Below are 12,550 nucleotides of genomic sequence, written 5' to 3' on the forward strand. Positions count from 1 at the left end.
TTTTTAACGCCACTTTTTGGACGTCGCCGGGCTTTTGTTTCGTTGAGCCATTTAATGCTTTCGAATCAATAATATCGGCCACGTGTAGATTCTTTAATTTGCGCAGAAATACCAGTAACTGAACGCATATGTGTTTCGCCTCGGATGATATGTGTCTGCTGTGGTCAAATCGGCAAACTCGTGACGAGCAGCGAAGGTCACAACAAATGCGCCACCATCTCCGATTGAAATGCTTAATGCGTGTTCGTTTGAAGCTCGTGTGTGCGACTTTGCATAGTGTGAAGCGGGTCTCGACGAATCCAAAGTCCCTAGACAAGAGCCGCGGACGATCTTTTAGTAAAGGAATGAAAGTGACCATCTTGGATAGACTCACTCTCTGTGGTGGTGAACAGCGTCTGCGGGTTCTCCCTGAGCACCATGAGCCGCACAGGCGACGGGGCCTCTCTCAGTGCCCGCACGGCGTCGGTCGAGCACACGTCTCTCAAGGACAGCTCGTTTACCTGCAGTTGCAGAAGGTTCGACACACACACGTCAATGGAGTGCATCAAAAGCTCTCTGACACTGCTCTCGATAATGCCAAGTGGTTACGACGGCAGTTGTTTTCTTTAGGTGTGGGTGTAATGGACCCCACAGGCTTCATACATTAATACTCCTGCCACTCTAACTTAGGCGCACCGAACGAAGCCCACGGATAGACACGAGGGGGCTTAACATAGCATAGGCAATACAAGTTTTCTGAAGCTGCTGCACTGGGCATAGGTACGCTAAAACGGAACGAATAAATGATGGACAATTTAGAGTGGTTAGGCCAAATTCGAACTAGGTGCGCTAGCAGTTCGGTTTTCACTTCGGTTTTAGTTAGAGCCGCGGATTTCAAAGCCTAGCAGGCTTCAGACAAAGGTCGACGAAACCGGTGAGTGGGGCCTTAGTGCTCGCGCACTAAATCTGTGGTAGCATTAATGCCCATATATGCGGATTTGGTAATTGCCTAATTAACATTTATAGATCGCCGGGAGTCCCCATACCACTCCTGGAGGTCATGGAGGTCATAGTGCTAGCGCACTAAAAGAACACAAACGCGCAAAGAGGAGATATGTCTTTGTGTGCTTCTTATCCTGTTTTATGGTAGATATATCCGGCACAGCATATACAAAACATGTTGTACGAACTGTGCCACCAAAATTCTGTTTATTATAACCCCAGTGATTTGTGCTGTCCCCCCGCCTGCACCAGCCCGCTCGTATGTCTCACTCAGCGCATTCATTACATGTGAAGTTTAGGACCATGTCAGAGGCAGAACTTTCAGGCCTGTGTAGAGGTAGACCAAGTGCAATCGCACACATTAAATCTTTTGATTAAGCCCATTGTCACGTGGTGACGGCACTGGAATATTTCCGACAGTGCATCAAATTCACTCCCATGGTGAGAAGTTATAAAGCGTTTACTGCCGCGCTGAGGTTCGGAATTGCTTCGTACGGCGGACATTCCTTTGTGCGCTCGTCGTATCGCTTGATGATACATCTGTCATTATTTTTTCGATTACTGGCTCGACTATACTGAGCCCCTTTTGATACAGCCATTTTACTCTGCAAGCCTTGGTTCAATGCACGTGCGCTCGCAGGATACATTGGCTATATACTTTCGAGTAAAAGGTAAAGTACGTTGAAGCTGGGTTCGTAATTGAGCTTGTGTTATAACATAAAAAAAAGATTCCTCTTGGCTGCTGCTTTTTTGGCGACGTAAAAGAAGCCGAAAGTTCTATCATATATATATATATATATTCCCGAAGAAAAGGAACAGAGTTGTTTACTACGATAGACCTTTAAAAATGGAGCTACAAGAAGTGAGTTGGAAATTCTCTGATAAAGCTGAACAGAGGCAAACTTCAGTGCGATAAATCTATGTTTTCTGTTCAGATAGAAGCGTGTATCAGAGTACCTCGCAAGGCGCCTCCAGGATCTTTCCTTTTTCGTTCTGCTGAGAAGCTAGCGAGCTGCACTTGTGAGGCTGTTTCTTGCCGATGCTTAACGCCTTTGCTTTCGCTTTTCAAGATCGAAACCCCGGAGATATCACCGCACGGCTCCGTTAAAGCTCGCACTTCCTGCTCTCTTGCTCATACTCGGCGAGTTGTTGAAAAAGCTTCGGGTCATTTTTCTCGAGGCTCTTTTCGGAGGATTAAAGTGAGACGGCGACTTCCATTACAGGATCGCAAAAGTGGCGAAGAACCAATTTATCTTTTGCGCGGCGTTCCAAAACTAGCTTTTCGCGCAAGTATCCTTGTCCGACCTAAAAGCGAATTCGATACACATTTTATGCTTCGATTTCTGCGAGTTCCTTCATGATGGCCGGTTGGCCAGATAAAATGTGCAGGCTATTTCTTGGTCACCGCCTTGGTTATTCTTGATGAGAAAATAGGATCTGCCGCGTTCACAAGAATCTGGGGTAATTAAGTGCTGAAAAAATGAGGAGACCTGAGTTTTTACCCGCTTTGTTCATTAGTGAGCGAAAGTTGACTGGCATAAGTGGCCGAGAGGTCTGAAGTCACAGGCTCGTTTTGACGTTTAACAGGCGACTTCCAAGTTGGGCGTCTCGCAGACCTGGTTTGGTATCTCTACGCTCACGGGCATGCTTGGCACTCTTCCATTTGCGGTTTTCGTTTCGATCGTGTTCTCTGTACACTTCACGGACTCCAAAGTCAGCTTGCACGAAGCAAATTAGTCTAGTTCCCAGCGTTGTCTGATTCGTAGTATCGAACCGCCGTTGGTTTTTGGAAAGAAGAGGAGTATGACTGGCTCATTGCATCAGTGAACACCTCAATCGCGCGGTGAGGAGTTGGTGGGGCCCACCTAAATAACGCGTAACACGTTACACGGTTGCCGTTGTACCTCCTAAACAGATTGCACTAAATAGCTTGTGCATAGCTATTACAGCTTCCGCTGTAAAAAAAAAAAACAAAACTCGTCGAGTCAAGAAACAGCTTGGAAGAGTGACTATAGTGGGGCTAGTCGATAATTCATAGCCCAAGCAAAGAAGTAAATTTTGCTAGCTGACGACGCTTCGCGACTGGAAGACCCTTACTGTCCGTCACTGTGCATGTCCTGATCTTTATCGTCGTTGCCTTTGCCTCATGGCTCAGAAAGGTTCTTTTAGTTATGACTTCATTGCCAAGAACGAAAGAGAAAACAGCTAAAACAAGAGGCTCAGATACAGAGAAGACACAGGGCGGCGGTGTTTATCTGTTGTATGTCGGAGTGGTTTTTATGCGCAGTTTTTTTTCCTTTTCAAGTCATGAGGCGGGCGCACACGAGCAGGAAACACACGAGATGCGCAAAAACTATCCGTGACTCTTTCACCCTACTGTACACATAAAAAGAAAAGCGACAGCTGGCACATTATACGTTCATAAGAGCCAAGCTTCTGGCATATTCCAACGAATGTTGCATGACGTTAACCGGGGCCTCCATCTCGTCGAGCCACCTCACACCGACCGGACAGAATCTGCGATAAACTCATGTTGTCTTATGGCTGACTACGAGCGTCAAGATCGGGACTGAAACATGTCGCAAGAGCGGGAAAGTTAGGCTGAATTGAGCGTTTCAAGCCAAGATACATATGATTATGCTTGTTATAAAGTAATTCCCATACATCCCGCGCGTAAATTTCTGGCTCTCTATTGAGTAGAAAACTGTGAGCTTACCTGGTTGTCTTGCCACATGGGGCATTCAGGTAAATGAAATTGAATGAAGAATACTGGTAGCTCACCAGCGAAAGCTAAATTCACGCCTCGCGTATGACGCGGAAGTTTTCATACCCTATGGAAATTGTCTATAGGACATGTGTAGTTTCTGATTCAAAGTTTCGTAGCCGGTGTGAGTAAATAAAAAATAAACTGCTTGAAGTCCTCACTGGGAACGTGTCATATCGCTTAAAAACGTTCTCCTGCTTGTTCTCAGCAATACCAAATAGCATCAAAAACCTGCTCTCGAAGCTTAGCACATGCAATGGCAGGACGAGGGAGCGTGGCGCTTGTGGCTACTAAGAATGTGCTAGAATTTGTGTTCAGGCGTTGCGTGTTAACGCCGAAAGGATGCGGACGGTGATTCGCTGGCGTTAAAGACGAAGCTTTCGCCGCGAGTGCAGTTTTCACGCCTTTTTGGATCTCGCCCACATCGCTCTTTGTGGAGAATCAAGAAGCTCTTCTTCACAAGTTCTCGTGGCTAGCATGTGCGACGGCGCATTGTTACTTGCCACTAGTAACCCAGGTGTGGCGAAAAGGAGTCGTTTCTCAATTTAGTCACAGCAAAAAACTTTTTTCGGCTACAATGCCAATAAGCTGCATTCGAAGCTTTGCTTACCGCTAAAATGACGTCGCCCTTTTTCAATCGTCCGTCTTGGTAGGCGACACCGTCTCTGTGGACTTCACTTACGCAGATGGCTTCCTGAAAATATCAAGGAGCCAAACAGAATGATAACGCTATTGTGGCATTTAAGTGATGAGGTGATTTGCGGCTAACTCACCAAGTAAGTATCACTGCCTCCCGTGATACTTATTCCAAGCTCGTTCCGCTCTTTTCGGAGCACGATCGTGGTTTCCACGAAGTCCTGCACAGTGCTGAGGGCAGCTGCACGCACACGAAAATAAACCGTACCTAATTAGAATAGCATGCATTTACACAGAATGGAATACACCTCACCACAACACGAAGTGATCCGATATCCTATGGGCACAAGCTTTGGCTCGGCCTTGTGATTTGCTTTTCTACGCCGAAACGCTAGAAAAAGCGGGACTTTGAGTCCACGTCTGCGCATCAAACATCTTACTTTCGGCGCCATTTGGCTCGACTTTCTTAGAATTACTTAATTCACATCATCGTCGTCAAAAACAGCAAAAACAGCGTGATCATCATCACTCTCACAATATATTGCGCACTAAACGAAAAAGGCGCTAACAAGTAAAGATAGGGAGAAAGAAAGTTGTTCAGGGGAAAGGAGAGGTTTTTGCCCAGGTGTTTGAAATGCATTACATGCTATATAGCGGTAGGGAAGAGGAATAGTCGAAATTCATTAAAAATGAAGGTAGGAAATAACAAGAAAAAAATTGTTGAAAATAAAGCTTCATGTAAGGCGCATGCAATATGTCCGGATTAATGAAAACTAAACACAGAGCATGACAACATTATGACGAAGTTCTTCACCCGAGGCGAAGTATTAGGAAACAGTTTAGCGTGAACACTGAGCAGAAAGAGCCCGAGCACTCGCGACGTGTGTGTTTCTCTCTTTACCCTGTGCGTTTGCGCTAAGCGCCCCCCCCCCCCCCCCCCCCGTTCCCCTTTTGTGTGTCATATTCTGTCCTTCTGAGGGCAACTGAAGAAAAACGCACTCAAGTACACAAAGGGAAGTTAAAATTACATAAGGGTATCCCATTTGTGCAGCTGAGTAGTTCTTGGTGCGAGTGAATAGCGCCTAAGTTCCACCATAAGAGCTGCAAACGGCTAAGCCGCTCGGCGCAGGAATACAGAGTAAGCCAAAATAATTTTAAAGGAAGCGAACTGCACGAAATATTTTAGGGTACATCGAAGAATTGGTGACGTAAGTAGAGTCAATATCAGCGAAAAGAAACTGTAGTGCCCATTCTGGTCTCAAAATATTCCGAGAACCAAATTCTTGTGCGGTGGTATACGTGAAACAAAAAAACAAAACAAAAAGATAAGCCTTGTGTATCTAAGCGTACTGCTATTCCTGGACATTGAAACCGTTTGCGTAACAGAACATTAATGGGAACCAAAAATAGGACCAAGAAAGTTGAATGCCAAACTAATAGCGCCATGCAAAAGAAACAGAAGGATGGCATCTTACAAGAGCGTCGTTGACGTCCGTACGCGCCTTTAAGCATTGTTTCAGCACCGACCCATTATCCGTCACCGTGCGCAGAATGATCTACGAGGAAGGCTGAGCTGGGCGGCACCGAACTAAACACACCCGCCCTCCTAACGGTAAACCGTGACGTAGAAGACTGAATTTTTCCATTTCGAACCCGAGCGCATCCCCGGGCCTGTGACGCATGCACACCCAGACACGAAGGGCGGCTCTGGGTGCTATAGGGTGGCAGGGAAGGTTAGAGAGAGAGAGAGAGGTTAAGAGATGGCAGGTTTGTGCTCCGGACCGGCACGCCTCAACAAGACCGGAGCAGAGGATACCGGTCTGCCGAGTTCTCACGCTCTTGACGCGAGCGCTAAACTTGGCCGGAACGTTTTAAGAAGGAGGACGCAGGTTGCAAATTTCTCACGGAGGCTGGTTAGATTCCGTTTCATCTCTCACCCTGCTCAATTTCGTAGAGGCGGTGAAGTTTTCAGGTTTTTCTTTATTTCTTGAAAACGCTATCTGACTACAATGCATTTCCTAGACTGGGAATGCATGTGAGGTATAAAAACGAGCCGCAATAAAAGATTAACATTGGTTGTTGTTTGTAGGAACGGAAAGCGTGAGTAACAAATATACGTTTATCATTTTTAAAAGTGTTAGCAACTACTCTCTTTAGAAGGGTAATGTATCGTGCAGCGTTTTAGGGCAAAAACGGGTTCAATTTCCTCTTATTCTTCGCTGCTTCACGGAACCTTTCAAGGGAGCAGTGGAGCATATAACTTAATCGTGTTCTTCTTCTTCTTCTTCTTCTTCTTCTTCTTCTTCTTCTTCTTCTTCTTCTTCTTCTTCTTCTTCTTCTTCTTCTTCTTTCTTCTTCTTCTTCTTCTTCTTCTTCTTCTTCTTCTTCTTCTTCTTCTCCTCCTCCTCCTCCTCTTCCTCCTCCTGCTTCTTCTTCTTCTTCTTCTTCTTCTTCTTCTTCTTTTTCTTCTTTTCTTCTTCTTCTTCTTCTTCTGATCCTCCTCCTCCTCCTCCTCCTCCTCCTCCTCCTCCTCCTCCTCCTCCTCCTCCTTCTTCTTCTTCTTCTTCTTCTTCTCTTCTTCTTCTTCTTCTTCTTCTTCTTCTTCTTCTTCTTCTTCTTCTTCTTCTTCTTCTTCTTCTTCTTCTTCTTCTTCTTCTTCTTCTTCGGTTGTAGGAAGGATGAAAAGTGGGAAGACACGGGCTTGTCTACTGGAGGGCTAGCCTCCACGCCCACGCATTTCTGCAGTATACTGCTCTAGGATGCATGAGGGCCGGATACAAAATGATGGAATAGAGTTCTGCAGAAAGGCAACAAATGTGCGCGTAATATATTCCTTATTGAGCAACCTCGTTCCCACCTTGCTGTGGTCATGTTCTCCTCTAGGGCATTTTCCGGAATCTAGGCATTAATTTCACCGTTTCTTCATTAGCAGATATGGTCTGTTTTATCACATAGCATCGAATCGAAAGCGTTTAGTATCGAATCGAAAGCGTTTAGTAATTTCTGAGCCCCGCAGCGGTGGCTCAGTGGTTAGGGCGCTCGACTACTGATCCGGAGTTCCCGGGTTCGAACCCGACCGCGGCGGCTGCGTTTTTATGGAGGAAAAACGCTGAGGCGCCCGTGTGCTGTGCGATGTCAGTGCACATTAAAGATCCCCAGGTGGTCGAAATTATTCCGGAGCCCTCCACTACGGCACCTCTCTCTCCCTTTCTTTCACTCCCTCCTTTACCATTCCCTTACGGCGCGGTTCAGGTGTCCAACGATATATGAGACAGATACTGCGCCATTTCCTTTCCCCCAGAACCAATTATTATTATTATTTAGTAATTTCTGAAGTCAAATTCGCATCAGCGATGCTTGAGCTTGAAACGCCTTAATAATCACCACCTCCACTTCAATCTTTATAAATCTAGGTTGGTATAGAACGCTACAGCAGCGTCATGAGGGGCGTCGACAGTCTCGCACATCTATTTATATTACTCTGAGTGCAGTAATATTTAGGAGTAGCTCTGAAGCACCTTTATGTGCCCACAAAGCGCACTCCTGCGATCTTGAAATTTAAGAAAAGAAATATATTTTTATCTAAACTTTACCGCTCTAATCCCTAATTTGGAAACCAGGGTATATACTACTGCATAGGTTCGCTGGAATACCCACAGTCGGGAAAACAGTAGGTCACCTGCAGTCATGGATAAAAGTTTGCCAGATGCGGATTTGTGGAAAGACATTCGCTAGACAGACAGAGTGTGTTTCTACAGTGTATTCCTCCTCATGTTCCTCTGGATTTCAGCGATCTGCTGCGCTTGACCTCGCTGCTATGATTTTTTTTTTCGTGATCACGCATCCCACAAATTTTTGTCCAAGACTGTACATCACCAGCTGCATACTGTGAATACGCACCCATATTTCCCATACTTTCCTTGCTCTGCTCTGATCAGCAACATTAAGCACAAATGACATGACGTCAACTAGTTAGTTCAAAACAAACGGGCCAATGCTTTTCCTTCGCTGCTTCTCAGTGTAGATGTGAGGAGCGGACGCAAACATTCTTCTCGAGTTAAGCAGAGAGGGAGAAAAAAGAGGGAGGAGGTTTGTGTACAGAGAAGTAAGCCCGTTACACAGTGGCGTGCTTTGGCCTCATAGCTCAGCTCAGGACAAGGGGCGGACCGCTTCTGAAAGTGATGGCCGAGCACAATGGCGTGCGCTTCGGTGATCAGCGAAACGCCCAGGTCGTTTCTTGAAGGAGAGCTGCTACGCCGAGACGTTACAATCGTGCCGAGCTCCCGTCTGCCTCCGTCGTAACGATATCATCAGGCGTCGCGGCAAGCACAGAAGAAGCGCGTCACTGAATCCAGTTCGGCGAGCGTCGTTCTTCAGGAGAGTGCAACCGTGCGTTACGAGAGGCAGATACTAGCGGAAACAACGTGAACCATGTCATTACGCGCCGGAATTTAGAGAGAGTTCTCAACATCAAGCCTTCGTTCCGCATGTACCGAATTTAACGTTTGCTTCTAAGTGTGCAATATAAAATGTGCTTTGCCGCGTAATGATCACTTGGGCATAATGGTCATTTGAGCGCAACGAAGCTACCTTAACGATTCAGGAACAATGTTTTGAATGGAAGATGTCGCGCTGAAATTAAGAACGCTTAATAAATAAGTTTCTCGCTGTCTAACGTACGTTTATGTCAGCAGTAGGGATAGTGGTGGTATTCATCGTTGCAGACCTTAATCTACTCGATAGCTAGGCGGACGAGTAATATACTACCTGGCTAAGGCAAAACAACCCCGCTGAGGATTAGGAACAGGTGCGCTCTTTAAACGTAGGTCTGTCAGCAACGAGGGAGCTTAAACAGGGGGCTCTAATTTTCGTGGTTCGTTTTTGGGAACGTCCTGTAGCTTATGATTACTGACGCCTATTGTTATCGTTGAGTCATCATATAGGTACTGTAAGGAATTTCACATAAACTGTGAAGTAAACGTTTCTCTTTTGGCGTGATGGTCTCACTTATCGATTGCAAAAATTAGGCGGAATATTCGTCGACTGAGGGCGGACTTAGCGCGGCACGAGCCTTCTTTGGATAAGATAACTCGTGCATGTAATCCAAAGGAAAGGGCGAAAAAAAGTGCTCATGGAACATGTGAAGTGGTGCGGCTGCGTTCGCCATCGCAATGAGACAACGCCCCAAAATGCGAGCAATACAAAAGACAAAGATGAGTTCACTTACCCCTGGGCAAGACCGCGTGCCGCGGCGAGAGCCTGTTCTGGTCGCAGGGCGGAGTCGAGTCAATGTAAAGCTGGACGGCGTCGAACAGGGCGTCAGCGTCGGCGATCTTGTAGTTCTCCTTGTTGGTCATGCTGGGATGCACCAGGAGCACAAGGCTGCGCATGCGCAGACATGACAGAAGGAGCTAAGGGATGCAGAAGAGCTATTGCAGAGGGTGTGCGCTCTAGAGGTTGCAAGAGCGGCATGCAATGCGGAGCTGTACCTTTGTGCCACTGAAATGAAAGCCGTTGCATCCAAATGAAAGATCGCGTGTCTTTGTTCTCTAGTCAGCACCGGCGGATGGGAACTTACACTGTTGATCCTCTGAACACTGATGCACTACACAAGTAAGAACGTATTAAGTGCTAGAAAAGAGCGCATACGAGACTTGTGTACAAAATTTAACATTGTGGAATTGAGTTCCTGAAGAGGAGGCTAAAATCACTGTTCACTAATCGTATGCCGGCTGAATATATCGCAAGTAAAGAAAAATGAAAAATCTGTACATTTATTCAGAATTTGTGTACTGTTGGAGCACATATCGGCTCGATTCGGCGCGCAATGTTGTTAGACGCGTTGAAGACTGGTGTGTGTGAGGGATTCGTACCGTCGACCTTTGGTCTACGAAACCGTAATGGGGGCGACCATCGGAGGGCCTTGGCGGGTGAACCATTGGTCGCAGAGGGATGCAGGTGGTACCAAACGAATAGTCGTTTCGTGATGTATACGTTGGTATCTAAATTTGTGGAAAACGACTTAGCTAACGTTTTCTATTTGATTTCGCATTCGTGAATCATTCTTGATTTTTTTTCCTCTGTATATGTGCATATCTCTGTTTCGTGAATTGATTGTAGAATGAATATTAAGATATGTGTTGTTTCAGTTACTTTCTTCGGTTTGTCTTGTTTTGTTGGACTGAATACTTAATTAATGCTCTGAGTAACTATATGCCCCGAAATACTCTGAGTAACTATATACGGTTGCCAACAACATGGTTGAACTTACCTCCACGCATCTTGTCATCGTATATTTTTATTTTTTGGCTAACGTTAGTTGGGACACCTGATAAGTCGTCGTAAAAAGTTGTACTTCTCGGTTTGCGAACACTGATTGTACCATTGTACAAAAATTCCAACCAGGAATTCTACCTATTTCAGTTAGGTGTCTAGTTTAGATAATTAATAAAGCGAAATTAACGTCGGGAAACGTTTTTATGTTAGGTTTCTACAATACCTAGCTAATATATTTTAACGCTTACCTTATGCCTGGAAAGAAGGATAGCATCGTTGACAAACCGTGTTTGTTTAGTAATTCGATATCACGATTTTGTGATATACTCCGGAACCCTCCCCACAGCTTGAGATCAACTAAACAGTAGCGGTACCATAATTCTGGGCGATCTCAGCACGACAAAGGAGGTTCTGCTGACGCTGGTGCACTGGTCACGCCTTGTACTCCCTGCGAGCCAGGTTGCTTGGGTCCGAACCAGGAGTCGTCATCTGTTGAACAAAATAAATATCGGAAACATGTTGAGTACCGAACGTAGGTAACTTGTTTATCGATGTTATTTGGTGTTCATTAAAGGGACCTGGAGATCAAATTTAAACTGATCCATGACATCTTTTTCCCCCGCTCTGTGGACAAATAAGGTGTGTTTTTAGTGAAAACAGAGTTTGCATAAGGCAGAAACGAACAAAAAAAAAAGTACGGGTATTGCGGCAAAAGACGGTTTTAACAACCAAGCTAAAATGACTAATAATGATTTTTCCCAGATCTCTGAGTCCGGAACACATCATCATTCACCTTCAGGCAGCATACACGTAGTCCATAAAGCACTGCTGTAATCGCTAATGTGCAAAAATTTGAATCGAGTGGTGGCCGAATATATGCAATTTTCAAATGCGATATTTGAAACAATAAATATTAAATCTTTAACTGTCGAATGACTGACAAAAAGTGAGACAGCTGTTTTCCTGTGAGGATGAATTTTGATGGAGTTGTTATCAGTGTCAGCTTAAAAGAAAAGAAAAAAAAGCATGGATTAAAGACCAAACACGAATTGAAAATATTAAAGAAGCAGGCGTCTGTAGAGAGCACCAACAGAGTTGCAGTGAAGTTAGCAAAAGAGGAGTTTGGAGAGATCTGTCATGAAAGCTGCTTTGAACACCATGTGCTGACAGCTGCTTGCTGGCGGGGCGAGTGACTGCAGTTAATATTGCAATGTTTTCGTCAAAATGGTTGCAGAACTATTAACGCTTTCATAAAGAAACGCGAAACGTAACATTTGTTCAGTGATTGCTTAATCACGCGGCAGAAGCGCGGAGCTGGAAACACGGCAGCTCGGGTTGGCAGTATAAAGACTTCTGGTCACTGATTGCTTCTTTGTGTTGGCTACTGTGGAATTAGACTGGGACCCAGCAATATTTCGACACTGCCCGTCAGAAAAGCGGTTACTGCTTTAGCAACTGATCTTTGCCCCTTTCAACGGAACCAGGTAATCAGAGCGTCGGCGACGGTAGGTCCTGGAATGACGTCATACCGCAACTCGTTACCCTTAACAGAAATACATATAAAAGGACATTACAGTAGTCAAGTAAATTTGCCGTTGGAAGCTGACGAAAGTGTGTGTCTGCGCATGTGCGAGTGTCCAATAGCTGCCAATGTCCTCGATTCGTTCCTTTTCTCATCCACGGGCTGCCACCCGTATCTCTACCCGTGCTTGAAAGGAGTCGGGCGTAGAGAAAGAGCTTTCAAGTGGGTGGCACAGGGACCCAGTTGCGACACTACAGCTGTCGTCTTCGGGGCTCGGTTTGTTTGGCGTCTTCGCAAGCAACCAATGTTTCCCTGTACGAACGAGGACAATGGGCGGGAGGCAGCGAAAGGAAGCGGCGAAGGAGGCCTGG

At 45.6% G+C, this 12,550-nt stretch overlaps 1 protein-coding gene across 6 annotated transcripts in view; it reads right to left on the reverse strand.

Moving 5' to 3' along the window:
- Window positions 1-12,550, reverse strand: part of LOC144109941 (inaD-like protein) — a 472,911-nt gene that overhangs the window by 15,894 nt on the left and 444,467 nt on the right. For 5 of the 6 annotated variants that reach the window (XM_077642714.1, XM_077642718.1, XM_077642715.1 and 2 more), the window contains 5 exons: window positions 11,032-11,146; window positions 9,609-9,763; window positions 4,519-4,622; window positions 4,356-4,439; window positions 374-500 (listed from right to left, as the gene is read on the reverse strand). In XM_077642714.1, coding sequence (XP_077498840.1) covers window positions 374-500; window positions 4,356-4,439; window positions 4,519-4,622; window positions 9,609-9,738 — 445 coding nt within the window. In that variant the 5' untranslated portion in view covers window positions 9,739-9,763; window positions 11,032-11,146. Of the gene's footprint in view, window positions 1-373; window positions 501-4,355; window positions 4,440-4,518; window positions 4,623-5,856; window positions 5,981-9,608; window positions 9,764-11,031; window positions 11,147-12,550 lie in introns of those variants that run through there. The other variant, XM_077642719.1, reaches the window with a different exon arrangement.

The sequence above is a fragment of the Amblyomma americanum genome, chromosome 11 (genome assembly GCF_052857255.1).
Source record: "Amblyomma americanum isolate KBUSLIRL-KWMA chromosome 11, ASM5285725v1, whole genome shotgun sequence".
NCBI lineage: Eukaryota > Metazoa > Arthropoda > Arachnida > Ixodida > Ixodidae > Amblyomma > Amblyomma americanum.